Raw genomic sequence first — 25174 nt, forward strand, 5'->3', positions numbered from 1 at the left:
AATGCATACCAAAACCTTCCAATTGATTTATTATATACCTAGTACAATTAATATATATTATATACGTATAGTTAACATATTACTATGTACATATTTATATACATAAGTTTAGTACATAATTCGATTTGGACGACCATGATCCATAATATAATTTGGGCAAAGGTCCACTGCGGGACCAAACAATTAAAGCCCTCTTTTGGTAAATGGATCTTATTAGCGGATAGCTATTAGCTAATTGAGTTATAGGGTATGACTAGTTAATAACATTAACTGAGGTGTTTGGTAAATTAGCTATTAACTAATAGTTGTTTGGTATAATTTATTTTCTCAAAAAGCTAATTGATAAGTCAAAATTAACTGATAACTAACTATTTTACCAAACAAGACCTAAATTATGTCAATTAGAAGAAGATAATAAGAAACAAAGACTACTATACATTATTACTCCATACATATTGTAAGCTTAAAAAATGTGCAATATAGATACATAAAAAGAGTTAAAAGTGTACGTGTACTGTTCATTGAAACCTTATATATAAACCAAAATACTATGATATTTGGAGAGATTCATGTGGTAATAAGCACATATACTGATATAAGAATTTCACTTCTTACAGAATGCTACACAAGTTTTATTATAATGCATTTACTACACAAAAAAATTCTACTTATTTTGAAATACAACAAAATTCTACCTAATTAAAGATAGATTGATAGAATACAGATTTATTGATTTAACATATATTCAATCATTTAACAAGAATATTAAATATTCCCAAACATTATATATAAGATGTATACAAATAATATTTAATATTGTTGATAAAATAATTAACAAAACACCATGCCGATAACTCTAATTGTGTGTGTATTATTAATTTCAAATTTTTACTTTTTTTCTTTATTTTTTCAAAACCCTAATTGTTTTAAAATAAAAACTAATACCTATAACATACCGCCGCCGCAATAATTATATTTAAAACATGAAATACTAGCTACGTGTCCAACTATTTACAAATTAACAAATCTAACAACCTTTTTAAGCAAAAAAAAATGACTATTCATTAATCAATTGCGCACAGAGGCTAGAAAGATAGGGGAATTAGAACATACACAAAGTACGGTTTACCCTAGCTTCTTCGACTTAGCAAGGAAGTGGGTAGGGCGATTACTATCTCGACAAACATAACTGACTACACAACCGCTAATAGACTCAACAAATCTAACAACTTGATTAGTCACTCTAGAGTCAAAAAATAAAAATAAAAATAAAAATCTTTGTTTAAAAAAAAGTATGTCAATAACAACATCCATACATCAAATTCGTTTTTTTTTTCTTTTTATTTTTCTTGCTTTCTTAAAAAAAATGTACAATATAGATACATAAAAAGAGTTAAAAGTGTGCACTATTTTAAGGGTTTCATTGAAACCTTATATATAAACCAAAATACTATGATATTTGGAGAGATTCATGTGGTAATAAGCACATATAAGAATTTCAATTCTTACAGCATGCTACACAAGTTTTGTTATAATGCATTTACTACACAACAAAATTCTACTTATTTTGAAATACAACAAAATTCTACCTAATTAAAGATAGATTGATAGAATACAGATTTACTGATTTAACATATATTCAATCATTTAACAAGAATATTAAATATTCCCAAACATTATATAAGATGTATGCAAATAATATTTAATTTTGTTGATAAAATAAGTAACAAAACACCATGCCGATAACTCTAATTGTGTGTGTATTATTAATTTCAAATTTTTACTTTTTTTACTTTAATTTTTCAAAACCCTAATTGTTTTGAAATAAAAATTTCTACCTATAACCAAGGTTGAAAAAATCGTTAGGCGTCCAATTATTATACGTTAATAGTTTAATACTAAATTAGTAAAATTTTAAAATATTAAATGTTGCAACAGGGAGCCGCGACGGCAGTGCAGCACTGGAGTTTGGAGACAAAGTGAAAGAACAAGGCAATTTTTTTAGGGTTATTCGCTCAAAACAACATTGTTCTGAGCAAATAGCCCTAACATTTTTATAAACAAAAAAATTTGTGCACAATTATTATTTGGCCGGCTAGGTCATGGAGAAGATAGATTCCGACGTTATTTGAGGCGACCGGGCGCCAACTAAGCACAATTTTTACAACATTTCCTATAACATATATACTGCCGCGATCGTCATATTTGAAAACATAAAATAGTAGGTGTCCAACTATTTACAAATTAACAAATCTAACGACTCTTTTTAAGCAAGAAAATGACAATTCATTAATCAATCAAGCACAGAGGCTAAAAGGACAAGGGAACATCCACAAAGTACGGCATACCCTAGCTCCTTTGGCCTTAGCAATGGAGTGAGCAGGGATTACTATCTCGACGAACATAATTGACTACACAAACGCTAATAAACTCAACAAACCTAACAACTTGATCACTCTAGAATTATAAAAATAAAATTTAAAAAAAAAAAAAAAAACATTCACACATCATATTCGGTTNTTTAAAAAAAAAAAAAAAAACATTCACACATCATATTCGGTTTTTTTTTTTTTTTGTTGTTTTTGTTTTTTCTTTCTTTCTTTCTTCTACTCGACAAATTCTATAAAAATTCATGAAAGATACAAGAGATGATGTTTGTACCTGGGAGACCAAGTTGAAGCTTTGGGTCCATCATGCGCAGACAGTATTTTCCCTACAAAACCTTCCAACAAAGTTTTCGAGTCTTCATATAATATAACGTGAGAAATTCAATATCAATAACCACAACCAAAAATAATACGGTATCTTTTATTTTAGTAAGTATTCCCTGATTTATAAATCAGTTCGTAATTTATGCAACTTTCCTAAACTTCATATGGAAGCAGAATCCCCTTCCATATATGTCCCATTCTTTAATCTTTTACCCCAGTGGCATACCAAAAATAATTATTTCACTAATAAAATTTTCCTTTTATTTCAACATATAAAAAATATTTTTTTTCTCTTAAAAGTGATTGTACGTACTTGGTAATTGTTTTAGGAAAATTCTATGTTTCCTATGCACAAATTATATTGTTCTCAGATATTCACTTGTCATTATTAAATTCATGGTTGATAGGCGCTCCTCGGGCGCCTAGACGGCAATTAATCAGGGCTTAGGTGCCTGTGTATTTTTTTTATTTTTTTGTTAAAGTTTGTTTAAAATTTTGTATTTTTTTAAGAATAAAGATTATAAATTATTTTATACTTTAATAGTTAATACTAACATATTAATAGTTAATACTAACATATTAAATATTAACCTTAAAAATCTAAATTTTGAACAATTTAGGGTTATTTCGTTCGAAATGATGTCGTTTTGAGTAAAATAACTCACTTAAAAAAATAGCTAATTGACCAACTAGGCGGCCTAGTCAATGCCTAGGAGGTCTAGATGATCAGCGCCTAAGCGGCCTAATCGGTCACCTAGACTACCGACGATTATGGTGATAAGCTAGGCGGTCGGGCGGCGCCTAAGCGAAATATTTGCAACACTTATTGCATTTAATATTTTATTATTACATGAATTATTTGTTACCTTCTAATGAGATTGACAAATTCATGAGTAGTCAATAAAAATAAAATGTTTTATGAAATCTTAGGGAGTACATATAATAAATATATAATGTAGTGATTTTAGTAGGAAAAAATATTACTTTTAAATTTTTATTTATTTAAATTACTTATCATATTTATATGGGTGAGGAATGGAAAGATGACAAATCAGTGCAAATATTAAATCTACAAGTCTTAATAACGTATTCAAATATAGTCCATTTTGATAAATTATTCCCTTATATAATTTGGCTTTATTATTTGCAAAAACCCATACTGGAGACACCCACAAAACATGCAATTAGCCAATTATCATCTGTAATAATCACAAAATTAATAATTAGAGGACAGTCCTATTTTGTAATTTTGAGATTTGAAAACAGATCCAATCCCTGGCTGAAACAAAATCCTTTGACTGTATGCAGAATGAGATTCCAATCTAGAATTTATGTTTTTTTTTTATGTGAACTTAGTCACCATAAAAGTCAAAGGATTTCCTCAGTGATCTTAGGACATCCCAAGAGGGATTTTTGGAGTAATTTTTTAGAAATAAAATTTGGAGGTGATTCTATGAAGTTTTTTGTGGGACTCATTAAATGATAATAAAAATATAAAAGGTTGTGTAGGTGTGCGTAAGGTGCATTTGCCCGTTGGGCACGTAATATTGCTATATTTATTTTTTAAATTTCTTTTGTCAGAATTTTTTTCCCTCTTTTTTCCTCTTCTCTTCCCTATCTTTCCTACTTGTCACTGCAAAAATCTTCCTACATGATTTTTTATTGTAGTTAAACCTCACAAATTATACCATGAAGCAAGTTTCACATTGCATTTTGAATCTTGGTTCAAAATGACATTCAGATTATTAACAATATGTTAACTGTATGTACATGATCTGCACATGATCCACCATGCATATGACCAACCCTTATACCATGGACCAGGGTTCACAATGCACTATGGATCCTGGTGCATGTGTGTATATATCTTATGTTATGAGTTTTTGTATCTTGTGTTATGAAATTTTGTACCTTAAGAGTATGAATTCTATAGCTGAAACAAATTAGTAAAGATGTCTTATGTTATGAATTTTTGTCTATTGTATTATGAAATTCTGTACCTATGAACACAAATTATATATCTAAATTAGATTTGAAAAATAAGTAAATATATAATATATGTATGTGTCTTGTATTGTAATTTTTTATGTCTTGTATTATGAAATTATGTACTTTATGAGTGTGAATTTTGTACCTCGTCATTTCAATTCAGAGTCTATAATATTATGTGGACCCAGTCCATAATATACAAAGTCCGGTCCATAATATAACAATTCGTTAAACCTTTAACCTAAAAATGGGTCCAAAATAAATTGGTTTCCCATCTCATCCCACAACAGAGTAAATACCAGCCCAACTAACCCAACAAAAGGTTAATAACAAAAGATTTAAGATTAATGGCATGTTTGGTTGGATGTAGTTTGGGAGGAATTACAATTTATTGAATTGTAATTCAGTGAATTTCCAAACTACAGTGTTTGGTTGGAGGGAATTGCAATTCCCTCCAAATGATGAATTGCAATTAATGGGGTACCCCCATGAATTGCAATTCGGTGGAGAGGAGGGACAATTTGTTGGTGTAAAGACAATTTTGCCCCTCCTCCCATACCCTTTGTCTTCTTTTTTTTTTTTTTTTTTTTTAAATTTGAAATAATAATAATAATAAGAGTAATAATAATAATAAGAGTAATAATAATAATAAGAGTAATAATAATAATAAGAGTAATAATAATAATAAGAGTAATAATAATAATAAGAGTAATAATAATAATAAGAGTAATAATAATAATAAGAGTAATAATAATAATAAGAGTAATAATAATAATAAGAGTAATAATAATAATAAGAGTAATAATAATAATAAGAGTAATAATAATAATAAGAGTAATAATAATAATAAGAGTAATAATAATAATAAGAGTAATAATAATAATAAGAGTAATAATAATAATAAGAGTAATAATAATAATAAGAGTAATAATAATAATAAGAGTAATAATAATAATAAGAGTAATAATAATAATAAGAGTAATAATAATAATAATTCTTTCAAATTTAAAAAAAAAAAAACAAAAGGTATGGGAGGAGGGGCAAAATTGTCTTTACACCAACAAATTGTCCCTCCTCTCCACCGAATTGCAATTCATGGGGTACCCCCATGAATTGCAATTCGGTGGAGAGGAGGGACAATTTGTTGGTGTAAAGACAATTTTGCCCCTCCTCCCATACCCTTTTTTTTTTTTTTTTTTTTTTTTTAAATTTGAAAGAATTATTATTATTATTATTATTATTATTATTACACTTATTATTGTTATTATTATTTTAAAAGAATTATTATTATTATTATTATTATTATTATTACTACTACTACTATTACTACAACATGTACCACAACATAAGGGCATTTTTTACTCATTTTGTCACTTCTTACCTTTCAATTCTCTGTACTCCTATTTCTGCATACCAAACACTGTAATTTCAATTCCTACTTTATTCATTGAATTGCAATTCGACCGAATTACAATTCTTTTCCCCCCTAATTCCCTCCTCCCAACCAAACGCCCTGTAAGTGTTCAGTTTTTTTAATTAATTGAATCAGTGAGTAAATATATAAGAGTTAATTTTATTTTTTGTCCTAAATTTTTATAGGTGGCAGTCCACTTTTAGTCCGTTTTATCATAGTATCTACATTTTGTCTTAGTATTATTTTGGCATGACCATTTTTTTGTCATCCATCAACAAAATCATTAAAATATTGTTAAATACAAAAGCACTTCGATCATTTTTATACAAAGTGAGTTGACCCCGCTATATTTTTATGTTTATTTTTTTTGAAAAAAAATCTGTAATTGAATAGTGAAATGTCTTTGTATTTAACGGCGTTAAAACTTTTTTATTGATAAATGACAAAAAATGATCATGTCAAAATAATACTAGGAACAAATGTGAATGTTCTGATAAAAAAGGACTAAAAATTGGCTGCCCATATAAATTTAGGACCATAAATAAATTAACTCAAATATATAATTAATAGAGTTATTACCCAGGTCATATTGGATTGGATGTGATAAGTCTTCCGGAGTTAAGTCATTTGACAGTTACTAGTATGCAAGTCATTTGGCAGATTATAGGCTGATTATCTTTGATTAATTGACAATGCTAAAGTAATCTAGATCCAAACACCTAGTCAGGAATCAGGATCACTAAAAAAAAAAAAACTCAAATAGTTAGGTCACCCTTATCGGTGGGTTTTTCTGAAGATAATGTCAGATGTGATGTCCAGTTGGCAGAGAGAGGAAGGCAAAGAGAAAGGAAAGAGGCCTCCTGCAAATAAAGGTTCATGGAAGAGCAAACTCTGACATTTTATTTTAATAATCCTCGACGCGCACAGCACTGCCCACACTGGCGCGTGCAATGCACGCGCCAGGTGGGAGCGTCAGGCGAGTCACTATTTATTAATTTTTTTTTAAATTATATTTGTGTTTTTTTCTTCCATCCAATTTTCTTTTTCTTAATCACACTCACAAAAACTCCTCAATAACCACGAAAAAACTCCATTGATAAGGATGCTCTTATCACCAGCCAAAAAGGAGGTTGTTATCACCGGCCCCGATCAATTACTTATAAGAAAAAATATCATACTTTTGATGACAAATGTAATATTTTTAATCAAAAGTATAATACTTTTTTCTAATCAAAAGTATTATGTTTTCCCTTATAAGTAACAATCCTCAAACCCCTGGGTTTGAGCCGGTCAACTATGGGTAACCTGGACTGATTTACCTTCTTGTGGTCCTTTGCCGGCTAGGGTCACAGGGCGAGAAGAAAACCTCGTTAAAAGAACAAATACTTTATTCCTAATTAGTATTACATTTACTAGTATAAGTATTACATTCGCATATTGAACCGACCCGACCCCATTTGCCTCACGAATTGGTCTCACACAAGTGTAACCCTTTAGATTATACTATACATTTTAAACAATTTATATAAGAAAATCCCTACATAAATTAAAGTAATTCTTTTTGTGGGTTTGCCACGTCAAAGACGGGAGATGCAGTAGTTACCAAACTCTAAAAGAATTGACACCAGCGGCATCAACAGCAAGAAACATGTCTATACTAGCAGGAGGCGAGTCCAAGACGAAGGTTCCCACTCTCCTAGCTGCCCAATATTTGCGAGATGATCAGCACATTTGTTCCTCTCTCTAAGAATGTGCTGGAGAGTCATCTGATCAAAACAATAAAACAAGAACTTGCAGTCCTTAATAAGCGTCGAATGGCACCCATAATCTTCAACCTCCCCTTTCAAAGTAAATTATGACACAATAACCAAATACCACATTTATAAATCTTATCAAACTAACTAATTAACAATAACTAATCAAAATATATTTGATAATAATTAATTAAACACTAATGATTATTACTACGGTGAATCAAGAGACATATATCGACAGGCTCTTGATAAATGTATAATTGTATATGTTTTCACCCTTTAGACTCATTTTGAATTATGAATGCTTTGCTTTCAAAATGCACCTTAATTCCTTTGTTTAAATTTTTATGTGCACAAATTATTCAATTGGAGAAAATTAAGGTTGTGTTTGGTTGATGGGTTCACGCACTAGGAATGAGAATCAAAATCATAGTTAGTGTTTTTTTTAGTACTATTGACTCCATTAAAATCATAGTTAGTGTTTGGTTAACAACTTTTTAAAACACAACTATGAGAATTTTTTTAAAGGACAACTATGAGATTTGACTACCCCTTTTATTAAAACCTCACTCCCTAATTAAAAACGGGTATCATTCTATTTTATTGGTAATTTGATTTTTAAGTGTGGATTAGTGATTTTAGATTTTTTTTTAAATATTTGTGCTTTGGATGTCATTATATTAGGATCAATTTCCTTAATTTTTTATTTTTGCATTTTTTAAAACCTTTATTTCCAATATATGGTCATACATAATCAAACATCAAGTCATCAATATTGGTAATAATTCCAATTCCACCCTACTACCAAACATGCAAAATATTTTCACCAAAACCCATTACCATACTAAGTATTTGATTCTCATTCCAATTCCGGTTCCCTTTGCAAACCAAACACACCTTAAATGTTTTTAGAGCATTTTGGATGGATTAAAGTCAATGGAGGCCAAAGAAAAGCCAAGGAGATGAATACAACAATTCTTAGATAGCTAAAAGGTAGTTATCTGGATGGTCTTTATCATAAAGGCAAATCAAGGCAAAAGTGGAGCATAAGGGCATGAAGTTGAAATTTTTATTCAAAATTACCACTTCTTAGTATTTTAGTCATAACTCATGGTGGAAATATTCAAATTGAGTAAATCTTGAACCATTGAAAAGTTAACTCGATTAATTACAACTTTCATGCATACTATCAAGTCTAATTCCAAAGTTATGAAAGTGAAAACACACAAGAAAGTGCACGAGTGTGCGCCCATCCATGCACCCGGGCCGGGTAGAATTCTTTCCTAGAGTTGCACTGCCTTGCATTTGGTCGTGCATATGCCGGCAAATTATTGCATAGACCATGGTCCACACAGCTGTGTGGATCAAAAATATAAGGTAAATTATTTTTGTACTGAAGGTCAGTACAAAAATAATGTACCTTTAGTACAAAAATAATATACCTTTTAATTTATGGTCCACACAGATGCGTGAACCATGGTCCATGCAATAATGATTGGCGTATGCCCATGTAGTCCTACTCTGTATAGTATTTAAGCATGATTTGAAAAGTTTTTCCATGTTTCCAATCCCTAGACAAATCCTAGTTACTTTCGTTCACTTCTTTTCATTTTTAATTTAGATTAAGCTTAGATTTAGTTTCATAAACATATTGGAGCTTTTATCGAAGGATTTACACTTAAATTTTAAGATCTCTATGTTCCTAAAATCTTTATACGTAATACGTCTTTGATCAAGCTGAACCCCTCCCTCCCTAAACCCCCAAAGAGGCATCTTCAATTCTTCATGCGATACCAATATCACAACTTATAATTCACCATCAATCAATTAATATACCCCATTAAAAAAATTATATGCTACCACACATTAAATATTTATTCATAACATCAAACCATAAGAGATTCTGGTGATCCCCTTTGGGAAATTCTTGGTGATCTCTCTTTAGGATAAAAACATTTTAAGATAAAACCAAGATGGAGAGGACTATGATGAATCAATCATCCATCATAAGCCTGTGGGTAGTAGACTAGTAGCTACTCAAAATAAGCATTGGCCAAAACTATACATCAAACCACTTTATAGTTCCAATACTGGCAATGCATATGAAAAAAGACTAAAAGCAATGTACAATGAAAAAAGATGGTTTTAGAACTTGAAAACTTCAGACTACTGCTTTCATTAAATTAAAAATAAAAACTTGAAAACTAAATTAAATCAATTGAAACTACTTCTTTCTTTTCCCTCTATTTTACATCTATAAAGTTCTATGTTACAAATCAAAATTTTTAGTGGAGGTGTAAAGACCACAGCTCAACTTTCTCTCACACTCAATTAGAAAGAAACCCCCTCAGCCTTCAACTAATGGAATAAATTTGCATAAGCTTGTGGATATCAGTGAACACTCTAATGGCGCCAACCGGGACCTCGGGAAAAATTCCACTTTGCTGTTCAATTTAGGGCATAAATTCTCAGACATTGGACACACAAGTGCAGCTGACCACATAACTGCAACAGAAGCAAAATAATGCAACCAAGAGAGCCCAGCATATTCATGTCCAAGCCTGATATTCTTCTGGATGACTGACAAGCCACCACCATTTGATGACCTCCCCAATAAGATTGCACCCAACTCCCAACATTCAATAAGGAATAACATATGGCAGAGCATAAACATCTGTAGATTCTATATACCGAGCTTCAGACCATACCTGTAGTTCCTCATTGACCCCATTGGAACCCACCCCTGGCTTCCTATCCGAAGGATTTTTGCTTCCAAACAACCATTCATTGTCGTCACTTTCAATCCACTCTTCCATTTTGGGAACGGTGAGTATCTGGCTCAAATACTTGGAATCTGGATGGGGGGCTTTCTTAGCTGCTTCAATAATTAGATCAGTATGAGGAGGTTTCTTCGATGCTTCAGCAATTGGATTAGCACGGGGTTTCCTAGACACCTCGGCAATTTGATCAGTATGAGGGGTTTTTCTAAATGCTTCGGTGATTTGATCAGCCTGAGTAGGCTTCTTAGATGTTTCAGGAATTTGACCAGAACCAGTAGTTGACAGCAAAGGCTTTGGTCTAGGAACAGACAATGGCAGACCATGTATTGCTCCATTAATCCTGTGCTCCTTATTAACCACCTTAAGCTCAGAAGCACCTTCTTGCCTATTTGATGTAAGGAGGGGTACTTGGAGAGTTTCAACTTTATTTCCATTCTGTATTGGCTCATGAGAAGCAGGCCTAGGCATTTTAACAGGCCTAGTTTCATTCTCTGCAAGACAGGATTAAAAAAACAAACACACAAAAAGCAACACAACCAGTCAGCCAACCAAGAGGTCAAGTACATCTGAATATGCTCATTGAAATGCATAGGATAAATATAGAAAAATGCTGGCTAAGAACTTCTAGCAGGAAATGTAACATAGGAATTCGGGCCAGAAGCAGAACGGACTTGCCACCAAAGCTTTCCATGAATCATTTATGTTAAGAGCTAGTGAATAAGTATCAAGTTTGAATGTTGTATGTTTTATGCAACAGAACTCACCAGAAAGAGAACCATTTGTCACAAGTTTTCTCTTTTTGAGATTTACATCAAAAGCAGTACCAGCATTGGTGTCCCTTGAAAGTGCTGGAGCTTTATTACTGCTAACTGCAGAGAATTCATTTTTGTTGATGTCCTGTAATCTATCTTTCTCAATTCCCTTGTGTTCACTTTTCTCCTTTGATTTCTCCTTTGATTTCTCCTTTTTCTTCTCCTTTTCCTGGCCTTTATCCTTCTTGTGCCTTTTCTTATCTCCATTTTTATCCTTGTTCTTATTTCCCAGTTTTCCATCACCTCTTTCTTTAGTTTTCTCTTTTTCTTCTTTCCTTTCATTATTCTCTTCCAGTGGTCTGCCCATTCCTTCAACTTTACTTTTGCTGAACCCTGTGATGTTAGGGACAGCCAAATTTCCACTAAATTTTGATTCATTCCTGATTGCATGTACATCCATCTTCCTATTATCAAGGCTCTTCTCAACATGTGTCTCCTTATTTTCGGTAAAATTCCCAGAATCCTTGACCCCAACCCTAGGCATTCCTTCAATTTTGTTTTTGCTGGCCCCAATGATGCTAGGGGCAATTGCATTACCACTAAATCTAGATTCATTCCTGGTAGCCTGCACATCCATCTTCTTGTTATCAATATTCCTGGTAGCCTGCACATCCATCTTCTTGTTATCAATACTCCTCTCCATGTTAGTTCCCTTGTCTTCAGCCAAACTACTACCAACCTTGACCCCAACCCTGTCCATCCTTTCATCCCTCTTCCACTCGGCAGAGAATCTTCCTGCCAACTGGATCCCTTTTCCATTCTCTTCATCTCTGATCCTCCTACCCAACTCCTGCACAAATTTTGATTCCTCTGTCTCTCCATCAGGACCACTACCATGAATTGCCTTCTGTCCATGCTGGACTTGTAACTGAACATTGTTTTTCTTTTCCTCAGAATTGATGTTCTTAAAATGTTCATTTTTCTTATCAGTTTCTGTACTAGAAGTACCAGGTTGCCCAGCAGCTTTCGCTTCCTCGGAAATGCTTTTCTTATCTTTATCTTTGCTTTTATCTTTGTCCCTTTTCTTGTCCCTATTCTTTTCCTTCTTGTCCTTGTCCTTCTCCTTGTGTTTATCTTTTTTGTCTTTCTTTTCTCTATGTTTCCCATCACTTCTATCTTTCTCCCTTTTCTCTTTACCTTCTCCCTTCTCTTTGTCTTTCTTCTCCTTTTTATGTTTTTTTTCTTTGCGTTTTTCCTGAAACAGAACCAAATAGACACATAGTTAAAGCAACGTATATAACAGTGAGAAGCTAAAGGTACAAACCGAAGTCCAAAATGAAACACAAAATGGGGAAATTACCACATGCACTTCACTGAGATGGATACATATATGGCAAAACAATTCATGTATCTTGCATTTTAAAACCCAAATGAAAAATTCCAGAATTCATGTGGAAATAAAAACCGAACATGAAAATAGCCATCCCTATCTGAAATAGAGGTAGCAACAACATGCCACAAGAAAGCTACATAACAATAGAGGCTTTACAGTAATCCATGTGAGACTCCTAGCCTGTATGAACATCAAGGCCATGGGTTCACTTACACTAGATAAATAGATAAAAATAATATATACACGTCTGTGTAATGTTGCAAAAGAATGAACAATCAAACCTAATTCAAAAATCAATCATAATAGCAGTAGTAATAAAATCTAAAAAGGTCATAAATTAAATTACTATTGGATGTAACTCTCATTGTTATTATTCCTATTATTTGATTTCCTCAAGGTGTGCTCCATGTATCAAATAAACTCTTCACAGCATGAGTCCTGACACGGCACATCATCCATTCACCTTCACGTTAATGTGACACGAGTGGTTTGCATTTAGACATCAGGGTTTACATGCATAAATAATGTGAAAGAAAGGATTTTTTTATTTCTCAAAGCAGTCATCAAACTAGGAATTTACTATATTTACACTTCCACCCTGATCAAAATATACAAAGTGACAATAAAAATGAATATATCAGGTCAAGAGGGAAAGTCAAATGCACTTCAAAAATCTCATGGGTGGATAGCCAAATGCACTTCAAAAATCTCATGGGTGGATAGTCAAAAGCATTTCTTCAAGAACACTAGTGGGTGGGGTGGGGGCTAGTGCCTGAGTAATTATTTAAAAAAAAAAAAAAAAGAAAAAAAAAAGACAATGGGCTGTGAGCTGTTAGACTGTTAGTTGAGTAACTAGCTGGAGGAATATGGAAGAGTAGTCGAGCAGGTGACAATGTACAGGCAAGGGAATTAAAGAAAACAACCACTCAGCCGAGTTGGGCGCCTAGTCAATTGACTGACTAAAAACTGCCTAGGGCTGAAATCCCCTCGGCCTAGTGTTCGAAGTGCCCTCACACCACTGCGCCAAGCCTCAAGGGCGCACACCAAGGCATGTGCCCTTCGCCCCTTTCTGCACAGTGCATACACACTTTGTTCTGTGACAATGGTGCACGCCCCGTGCTAATTGCACTTGCCTCAGGCTAAGGCGCACCTCAAAAATGCGTTTTTAAACCTGACTAAATGAGTATATCCATAATTGCTAAGTGAGCAATTTAAGAAATTAGACATGTATGAAAGATGCAAGCATTGAGATTAAAACTTCTAGCAACAATTTTCAGATAAAATAATTCCCCCACTACGTTGACACATCAGCATGCCTATCATGGAGGGATAGGAGATGAGCTTAATGACAAGGCACGAACATGATAATACTTGAGACTAATATAAAATATGTATATATATATATATATATACATAGCAACTAAGAATTTATGAGCAAGAGTATCAACTAAGGTAAGAATCCACATTGACAAGAATGCTTTATATTGGCCTCCTTGCCCACTTCCAATCCCCTAACCCCAAAAAGGAAAGGGATTAATGAGGAAGCAATATATCTTCAAAGTAAATGCAGATTAAATTTTGAAATCCTTTTAGCCCTCATGGTTGAACTGTAGTAAATTTCCATGTTAGAGAGAAAATATCTGGATGCATAAAACTAAAACTACCCTCTCAAAGATCATATCATAACACAATCTTAAGTTTTGTTCTAAAATCTAAATATTGTTTCTGCCAACTCTGTGATGGTAAAATGGATTCACTTTTTCATATGGAGCTTTAATAAAGACCTTTAGTGTTTCATGCCACATTAAGCGTTTCCCTGCTAGAGAGAGAATCTCCGTATGCATAAAACCAAGACTACCCACCAACTACTCAGAGATCATATCCTAACACAACCCTCTAAAATATGTTTCTGTCAACTCTGGTTAAGGTAAAATGGATTCACTTTTTCCTAAGGAGCTTTAAAAAAGACTTTTAGTGTTTTATGCCACATTAAGCATTTCACCTAAGAAGTTTCTATGACTTTCAAGCAATGTTTCATATGTGTAACTCCATTGCTGTGTCTTTTCCAAAGAACTTTCTATGACCCTCATCGCATTCTTATATCAGATATGTAGAAACTAAATTATTGAGCATCCTATGTTAAATAAAGCATTGGTCCAAAGAACTCTACTAAAACTAGCATACTTCTCTCCCTATTTAAATAAAAAATTACTGAAATATCATAAGTTCTTGATAAACCTCACAAGTGAAATATTATAGGCCTATGGCTTGCATAAATTATTTAGATTAGAAAAGATCAAAACTCTCACCAACTTAGCAACTAATTCCAAAGGCACTTTTTTTTTTATCCTTGGCCCTCTGAAATTTGTCCACTTCAATTTAAATTAACAACTAGTTTCAAGATTGTTAGAGAGAGGCTAGCAGTTAAATATCACCAAAATAACATAAAAAACTTACGGTATAAACTTGGTGAACAAATATGCATGTAAAAACAGGGGAAAAGGTTGATTCTAAGGAGTTCATCAATTCTAAGGTTGAAAGTATAAGGTACTATGTCAACAAATTTTAAGATATTAGCAGAGCACATTAATACGTAACAGGAGAAATAAAGAATTTCAGGAGAAAGCCATTCCATTAGACAGGTTGATTCCGAGGAGTTCATCAATTCTATGGTTGAAATTAGAAGGTACTATGTGATGTTCGTCTATGACTCATATGATCCACACTGTCATTCTTTCTAATTCTGAGTAAATTTAAAACAAAGTGGAATCGATAGCAACAGGAGGATGATTAATTCATAATTCATAGTCATCATAATAATTCAGTATTCAGCCAAAACTTATAACAAAAACATATAGGAGCTTATATGCAAGATGCTCCTTCAAATTCCAACAGTATAGCACCAAAGTGCAACCAAAAGGCAATATCAACCAAAAACTGCACGGCATTAGCACATTGGTCAATGTATATTCCCCTGTGGACTTTATGCTGACTGGCTCATTAAAATGATATTGCTTGGGAAAAGCAGGAATGTCATGAAACATTACTTTAAGTTTGGCAAGCTAAACATTGTCTAACAATTCATCACCCCAAACAATAACCAGTTGCAACAGCTGATTAATCAAATAAATGCAACCATATCAGAATGTACAACTCTAATGCCTTCAAAAGGCATGTGGAAAGCTTCCTCCTTAGAAAAGTACTGAAAATGGTTTTTACTCAAAGGACTAAATAATATTACTGCCAAATCACAGTGCTATAAGATTGTATCTGCATCAAAAATCCTTATAACAGAGATTGACCAATATGCACTACATTCATGAATCAAGGAAATCACATCCAACTTGAAAATACAGGTAAACAGACATTAATTATATCAGTGTCATGAACTCATAATGTTACAATTACGTCATTGTCTGATCTTCTGGATATATGCTAAAGAAAAGATGAGTATTGCACTCTGTCTTTCTCCCATATGCATTAAACAAGCATGCATCAGCAATACTCCAGAGAGTATTACCTACCATTTCAACAAAAGCTTTGAAACTTTTAAGTGGGAAGAGTAGGGGAGGTATATGCATTCAACAGAGCTAAGGACAAGAAAGCAATAAACTAAGTTATGCATCCCATGTTCCCTGAGATCATACAAATCAAAATAACCCTTCATAAACATTTTTTGCTGCCCAAAAGAACCAGTCAAATTGTCCAAAAGCTACCTCTCATAGTATTGTTATAAGTTCATGGAACTATGCAAGTAAGAGATGCCATGATAACAGTATTTTACAAACCTCTTTTAGCAAGTCTGCATCTTCTGATCTAGCCTTGTTTTCATATCCCGGTGGTGGAAATGGAAAGCAGCGAGACATTGCACACAATTATACAACAGGCAAAAAGAGTGCTGTTGGAAAACCAGTATCCTCCAATCACTTTCTCAAAACAATGTTCCAGTAAGGGAACAAACGAGCCACTATATTCTTGTCCATGCACCATGACCCCACATTCCTTTCCAGCTTAGTAGGCCTCCATTTCAGCTCCCCATTGAATCACTCCTCCAAAGCCTTCTACTCCAGATGCACCAGAAGTTCCAACAGTATTATTCAAAACTCAATGGAAAAACAAAACCAATGGTAATCACCAATAGCACTAGATAAAGCACTATAATCACTCTATATAGCAAAAGCTCCCACTAAAACTAAGTCAATCTAACAGGTTTTTTCAGAAGAAAATATCCCAATCTGATTTTGATGTTTTCCGTAGAAACACTTCAAAGTGTTCTCAATTTTTTTTTCTTTAACTTTTCTCTTCACTCCCACTACACAGTTCTACTTGTATCTACAGTCCTCTTCCATGCCCTTTCAGAACAAGCAAAATAGAATACTAGTATTATTCATTTATTAGCATTCAGAAGAGCCAAATTCACCTCCAATTTTCAGCTTGAAGCCCAGGAAGATCATATAACACTCCCATTAATGGGGCGATCCATCAATGAAACTGTGGCCGGTAAATAACCACTAAGCACCACCGAATAATCCGAATTAAACGGCCAAGTTCGGAATTGCTGATCAAAACCCTAACTCAGTCGGAAATTCTGATCCGATTCAAGAACCCTAAAAACCAAAAGAATAAAATAAAAATTCCATCAAAAAGCCAGCATGAGCAGCAATCTCTCAGTACCCAAATATAAGAACCAAAAAAGAGTTCGGAAAAAAAACCCACAATTTTTAGAAAATACAAAATGGGAAAATAGAAAAGTAACGGAATCAAAGTGAAAATTCAACACTTTCCTGAAAATTATTCTTCTTTTTTTTTTTGTTACCCCAAAAAAAACCAATTAAATCCAGGGAAAGAAATGGTGATGAAACTAAGCTGAAATTAAATCCAGAAAATTGAATTTTAATTGATTTTTATATACCTTGTCCGCTACAAAGTGAAGAACATTGTAGGAAAGGACAAGATCTCAGTTAGAGCATTCAAAGTAAATACAATAAATATACATATAATTATCGGAAACAATGGCAATAATCAATCGGGTTTGTGTGTGCTTCACACTCGATTAATCACTTTTTTTTTCTTGATAAATGGGAGGGAGGGAAGAAGGGTTTGAAGAAGTGGGTTTTTTGGTTGTTCGTCGATGTCTGGTTTTGAGGGTTCGGGAAATGCACGCGAAATGGGAAGGAAAGCCAGAGAAATGGGCCTAAGCCTCACATATATTCACAGAGAAGAGAGAGAAATCACAAATCCCCCTCTCGCTCTTGTGACCGTTTGATCATTGATGAACTCTCTCTCTCTCTCTCCCCCTCCCTCCCTCTCTCTCTCTCTACGCCAAGCGATAAATATATGGACATCCCTTAACTTTGACTAAAATAAATTTGAAGTCATACTATACTCATCATCTAATTTTCAATCTTTTAACATATGATCATATTTATTGTATGAAATCTCATCATAAAATCAATTAATGAAAATAAATATATTTTAACTCTTATAAGAAAAATGTCATCCAAATAGTTAATATTATATTATTTTTATACTTAAGGTCTTAAGTGATTCAAATTTCGTCGGATTAATTGTCAGCCCAGAAGACCCGGCCCCTAGAGTCACGAGTGGCGCAATCATCCTACCTGTACCCCACACTATTACCTTCAATCGTGACGTCAAGTGAGGTGACAAACCACTACACTAAGCTCGTATGACCAAACGCTTACCACTATGTCAAAGGCTATAACTCACAACGAAGGCGCAACTTCGAACCTGTGACCTGACTTCAATAACACTAGTTAGGACCAAACGCTTACCACTATACCAAAAGCTATAACTCACATCAAAAGTGCAACTTTATTTCCTTATATACACCGCCACCATATTTTCGAGGAGTTGAGTGCTGGAATTGGCCATCACCACTCACTAGCATCCCCAACAAACATTTTTTGTGAGATAATAAGCACAATCTTTAATTGAGTTTTCTAACTTCGTGTCTTTAATACACAATTTAATCTTCACCTAAGAATATCTTAATAGCCAACTTGATCCAATCCAAACTTGAGAAAATGAGTAAAATGTTAAATTATAGTTTAACTATATAAAGTTATAATAGGTCAAAAAGGTTTAAGAAAAGGGGAACTCATATACTATGATCAATAATCTTTCGTTAGAATCCTCTTAGTCTAAGGGATACCAACCTTATCATTCAGAACTACATGGTAGACAACCGGGGGAATCATCTGCTAACCAGTCCAACCATTGCTGATGTGATTTCTACGTCAAAAAAAACACATTGTGCGAACAAATTAGGAATGATAATGTAATTAAGTTTTTATCCTTATTAAATAGATTTTTTTTGGGTGGTAAAAATATATATCTTTAGTGATCATTAATGTACGTAGAATGTTGTAATACCGTGCCCGGCCACAAGAATGTTGTAATACCTCACATTTATTAACAGTACTAGCTAGTTTTATACGCGGTTAGGGCCCAATGTTTATATTTAAATAAATATTTGAAAGTATATCAAATGCAAGATTATATAGGAGAAGTTTATGCATGGGTAATTGAATGTCGAATTTTTTTATTTAAATATCTAACTCAAAGTATATGAATCCAAGATAATATAGAAAATTCATTATAATTATTACTAAATTAAATGTTTGCAACCTTGTAAAATCGCTAGTCTAAATATTTGGTCTAAAAATGATAGTCTAAATAAATACTATTTTTCATTTGAATTTTTCTAAGTGTTCTTAATTCTATTTTGAGTAACATTGCCATTGTCTTCATCTTTACTATTTGTTCTCTTCCTTTTTGTTGGTAGTGTGTTATTTGCAATTCGGTTATTGTTGGTAGCATAGATGACAACGTCATGCAATGAGATTATAATATAGGAGCTATGGACTTTCCTTTAGGTGTTCTGCTTGGGGTTCATTTGGTTCAACCATTATTGTTGAATGAGTTATTGTGGACAAAGAAATCCCTAGTTTAAGAAAAAAGATTAAATAAATTAATAAAAATTTGAAATTTTAAAATATTATATATTCCAAAGATATTAAAAGGTAGTTTCTCGCTTCAATTTGCTGGGTAATGGGTTATTTGAGTACTTTCATTGTCAACAAATCCCCCAATTAGTTAATATGATTGGTTTCAAACTATTCTTTCTTTTTTTTCATGGTATTAAAGAAATACATATGTATCATTTTTTTTGTGTAGCTACTAATTTATTTAATTTAATAAGAGTAAAATAGAGCGATTCCGCTTCAATTTGTTGGGTTATTTGAGTACTCTCTTTGTCAACCAATCCCCAAGTAGTTAATATAATTAGCTTCAAATTATTTTAAATTTTTTTTTCATAGTATTAATAAAATACTTGGTAAATAAATATATAACATTATTTTGTACTATAACTTTGATATTTAATTACAAGATATTGTAAAAATAAGATAATGGACAATGTAATGAATATCAATTGATAAATTTGAATGTAAAGAATCTTTGCATGAGAGAAAATAAAGACAATATAACTAATGAAATTATTTCTCTTATTTAATTTAATTCTTTGATAATGAATAATTTTTTCAAATAAAGGTATTGTAGACACATAATTCTAAATTAAAAAAATACATATGTATCATTTTTTGTTGTAGCTACTAATTTATTTAATTTAATAAGAGTAAATAGAATGAGAAACTTAATTATGTCAAATTTGATTGAGATGGGGTTCGAACCTAAGATCTTTCTTATAGAAATTAATGGGTAAGTTAAAAAGTTAACGGAATATTGACGGAGAAGAGAATATTTAACGGAAAACTTAACGGATAATCATAAAAGTAAGGTTAAATTAGGTAATCTCTATTAATAATATTAATCTGAATTATCTTAACCATCTATTTGATTAAATAATTTATCTGAACCATCCATTTGATTAAATAATTTGACCGCCATTTTTTCTACCCATTTTAGGTCTAACTCTCTTTGGCTCTTATTAGTATATATATATATATAGTATAGTAGATATTTGGTTCATGCAATATATGTCAAGAATAGAATAACATTCCAAGAAATAGACCTATATATTTTATTATTTGTCTGAACTTTTTTCTCATGAGAATAGCTTTTCAGTGCACGTTGTTAACAGACTAGTTTAATAGGTTTAACATACCTCCTGTTGCTAAGGCCTGTGAAAGATGGAAAGGGCGTGACGACCTCAAGAAACAGGTTTAATACTCACGTGGTTCAAGAAACGGGTTTAATAATCCCCTGAAGATGAATGAACATTTTGTGTCTTCTAGTGAATATTGTTGAGTCTTCCAGTGCACATTGTTGTGCCTTCCAGGATTTGAACAGAATGCAAAGATAATAGATTAGAAGGGTAATCTTTTTTAAGTCGTTGATCTGAACAGATCAACGACTCAAATTTCCCATGAAAACTCATCCCCACGTGAGAACGTGTTGTCTAATTTGAATTGTCCATTTGACTTGATCTAAAGGATAGGATTTTTTTTTTATAATTAAATACTTGTTTTAATTATTTAATGCACCATGGGCATTAGAGTAATTTTTTATAGTTTCTTTATGCATGGTTATTGCTTATCAAACAACAAATCACAATCATTAATTTAATTAAATAAACGTACTAGATTAGACCACACGTTCTCACCTGGAGATGGGTTATCATTTGAACCGAACTATATATATAATATATGTGTGAGTCCATAATCAGGTGAGAACCATGCCCTAAATGAGAACCATGTGAACAAATCCAATAATTGATCTAGTAGTTATAACAGCTGAAAATAAACAAAACTTCGTAATATTTATGAAAATGATATGACTCCACTCATTTTTTACTTGATTTCTATCTATCAAATCTTACAAATCAATAGTTCACATTTTTCAACAAGTTCTCACTTGGAAGTGGTTCTCATATTATTAGGATTATATATATATATATATATATATATATATATATATATATATATATATATATACACACACATATATATATATACATACATATATATATATACATACATATATATATATATATATATATATATACATACATATATATATACACACACACACACAAATATATTTATTTATGTCCGAATAGCTCTTGTAACAAAGGTGCTTTTATAATAATAATTATTACAATATTAATAATAATAAAAATAATAAAATAATAATTATTGTTATTGTTATTCTATCTGTATCTCTCTCACTCTCATATACACATATATAACATTCAGTATAAAGAATATTTATGTCATTTTAATACTTATTTCATTTTTATTTATTAAACTAATCAAACACCATAATATAATTTATGAACTCTATTACTTTAGTAAACCACACAATGGAATAGAATTATAGTATATTCCTTATGAAATAACATCTTATTCCTTTAAAATTTATTATGTGAACCAAACATGCAGCAAACTAAATGTAGTTAAATATGGATCGGAGTATAAATTATTAGGAATACACTGGGGGCATTTGGTTGGAAAATTTGAATTGAAATCAAATATTTGGTTATTTATTATTTTTCACTCCAAGAAATAAAAATGAAACCTCTTATGTACGTTGCAAGTTATTACATACTCCGTAGAAGAGAAGTTTATCCATCGCAAACCTTTGGATAGTGGTTACAAATTTTTTCATCACAAAAAAAAAAGAGTAAGTATTTATAAAATAATAATTTTTTTTCATTCTTTAATAATTTGAATATTATTCCAAGACACAAAACGTAGTAAAACAAATATAACAATTGAATTAAAACCCGATAATAAGATTTAAAACCTGTAAACTAAAGCCTCAATTGTTAACTTTGTTCTCCATGTTGCTAGATCTGCGTATATATATGAAAAATGTCATCGCAATCGTTAGCAAAAGTAAAAGGTTGAAGTTTTTTGAGTTTATTACATTTTTGGTCCCTTAACCTAGTAACATTTTATTTTGAGCACACGATTTGGATCTGTTCTATCTTTAATTCTCAATTTTTGGAAATTCATTATTTTTAATTTACCATAAATAAAATACTTAAGTAGGGTGAAGTATGCATTTTTCATAAAATGAAATTATTTTATATATCTTGGACTATAAATGAAACAATTTTAAAGTCCAATACTAAAAGTGAAATAAATAAAAATTGTGAACCAAAAGTAAAAATGACATTATACTTTTTATTTATTAACGAGGTAAACCCCACTCCTCACTATGTGAGTATGTGGGTAAAGCCCTCGCCCTGTGACCCTAGCCGGCAAAGAGCCACAAGGAGGTAAATCAGCCTAGGTTACCCATAGCTGACCGGCACAAACTCAAGGGCTTGAGGTTCGAACCCACGACCTCTCGGCTGCAGGTGTAACTCTCTTACCACTTGAGCTGCCCTTACGGGCAAAATGACATTATACTTAAATGAATGAAAGTGGAATGAACTTGAAGTTAAAAAAATAAAAAATTAATGAACATAGATTGACTCTCAAATCAAATTAAGGCTTCCCCAATAATAAACATCATTGTTTCTGAGTGTGATTGTACCTATTAACACACCTAGTCAAGTTCTTGTGGGATGAACTTAATGGCTAAGTTCCACAAACACCAACTAGTCAATCTAACTCTACAATACTCAGTGAACTATACTTATAGTAGTTCGGTTCGTAGTTCAACATTCAAACGACTGAGAAACGTAAATAAAGACTTCAAATCAATAAAAGTACTCAGCAGTTTGTTAACCTAGTTCGGAATAACATTCCTACATCTGGGAGGCATCACTCTGATTAGCCCAACTCGTCATTGAATTCAAACTAAAGATTGTAACAACAATTGAATAGAATACAAATGAAGAACTTCTTGGATATGATCCATAGAGTTCTTGCTTGAAGAGTTGTCAGTTTTGATCTCCTGATCTCTTGTATTAAGGCTCCCTTCAACAGCAGCACGCCATGCCTTTCATCAGAGTGAATACTTGCTCGAATTCCCTTCAGAGAATTTCAACTTGAATCAAAGATATTCTTTGTCAAGTTTTTTGTTTAACGCTATTAGACTTGCTCTGTAATAATTCTTTGTTAATCCAGCCAAAAACCTTTGGAAGAATGATAAGCTCTTTTTATATCTGATGAGAACAGATTCTGTTGTACGTAACTGAGTAACTGTTTTGAATTTCCTTTTGAACAACTCTCATTCCTGGTTCAGATTCACGTTTTCAAGTCTTCGAGTCTTCTAAACTAAGTTCTGAACTATATAATCATCTAGTACATACTCGATCTAAAACTAGTACAATGAGACTTAACAACCTACCTTACTGAACTATCTTTTGAACTAGAAGTAGAATAACTATATTTGACATTGATACTTAACAACATGGAGTTTTCAAGTATTCTTTTGATAAAAATCTCTTTATTAACAATTTGGATTAGAATAATGCTATTTTTCTCTCCTAATGTTCTTATATTCATATCCTAAAGTGACAATAATATTCACAATTCGAAAATTGGTAAGCTCGAGCTCGAGCATCAGTTCTTGAGCTCGAACTCGAACTCGAGCCGAGCCTTCCTTAACGAGCTCGAGCCCGAGCCACCCTATGCTCGAACTCGACTCGGCTCGTTTACACCCCTACTCTGGAGTTTGGATTAGTACATGGGATACTGGAAACTTAATAATAGCTAATTAGCTGTTAATTTGCTTCCATAAATAGCTTTCATGCTTTGTCTTAAAGAGATGGATCAGAGTAGCAATATCTCAAAGTGTTATATTTCTTGACAAAAAACACAATATGTAATATTTTATGTGATATGTTATTTTTCTGTTAAATTTTTTAAATATATTTAGGGTGCGTTTGGTTCGCACATGGGAATCGGAATCGGAATGGGTATCAAATACTAGGTAATGGTAATAGATTTTGGTGAAAGTATTTAACATGTTTGGTAATTGGGTGGAATGTGAATGATTATTAATAGTGAGGAAGAAAGGAGGAAGGGAGATGAAACCCTTATGTAATAAGGGTATGGGTTTTGTCATTAATGAGATATTCCAAACCCATAGTAGCATTCACAAAACCTATCAACCAAACACAAACAATCACTTTCATACACATTCCTTATGCCTAAACCCACCAACCAAACACACCCTTAGTATTACATAAACTCTTTATTAATTCAATGTGAGATCAATCTAGATAATTACAATTTATTTAAATCTAACAAAGTTGGTTGGCGTAAGTGGTTATACACTCTCATTCCTTAAGAGAGGTCAGGATGGAGTTTGAAACCTTCTTATAATAACTGTCTATTGGCGATCATGGGGAACCTGCAAAAACTATGTATATTCAAAATTCTCGTGTTAAACATACAGTAACAGGGCAATTGGTTGTAAGGTGGAATTTGCTTGCCTTTA

The 25174-nt window shown here is 32.3% G+C and overlaps 1 protein-coding gene across 2 annotated transcripts; it reads right to left on the minus strand.

The window, feature by feature from the left end:
* Positions 1 to 10011: 10011 nt before the first annotated feature.
* Positions 10012 to 18092, minus strand: LOC116016401 (myb-like protein X). 2 transcript variants are annotated; one of them, XM_031256647.1, is made up of 5 exons: positions 17706 to 18092; positions 17214 to 17400; positions 16582 to 16854; positions 11413 to 12655; positions 10012 to 11139 (listed from the first exon to the last, which is right to left on the minus strand). In XM_031256647.1, the coding sequence occupies exons 3-5, from the start codon at positions 16657 to 16659 to the stop codon at positions 10508 to 10510; spliced, it is 1953 nt and encodes a 650-aa protein (XP_031112507.1). In that variant the 5' UTR covers positions 16660 to 16854; positions 17214 to 17400; positions 17706 to 18092; the 3' UTR covers positions 10012 to 10507. The 2 variants fall into 2 exon arrangements, with proteins under 2 accessions (XP_031112507.1, XP_031112506.1); XM_031256646.1 differs by having other exon boundaries at positions 16582 to 17400.
* Positions 18093 to 25174: the final 7082 nt, after the last annotated feature.

This window comes from Ipomoea triloba, chromosome 4 (genome assembly GCF_003576645.1).
Source record: "Ipomoea triloba cultivar NCNSP0323 chromosome 4, ASM357664v1".
Lineage (NCBI taxonomy): Eukaryota > Viridiplantae > Streptophyta > Magnoliopsida > Solanales > Convolvulaceae > Ipomoea > Ipomoea triloba.

What these genes read in the sequence shown, in the direction of transcription:
- LOC116016401 (XM_031256647.1), bottom strand. Translation starts at nt 16,659, where the DNA reads ATGTCTCGCTGCTTTCCATTTCCACCACCGGGATATGAAAACAAGGCT. An exon ending in ATGCAGACTTGCTAAAAGAG is followed by an intron (nt 12,656 to 16,581) that starts GTTTGTAAAATA and finishes GTTCTGTTTCAG; the next exon opens with GAAAAACGCAAAGAAAAAAA. An exon ending in GACAAATGGTTCTCTTTCTG is followed by an intron (nt 11,140 to 11,412) that starts GTGAGTTCTGTT and finishes CCTGTCTTGCAG; the next exon opens with AGAATGAAACTAGGCCTGTT.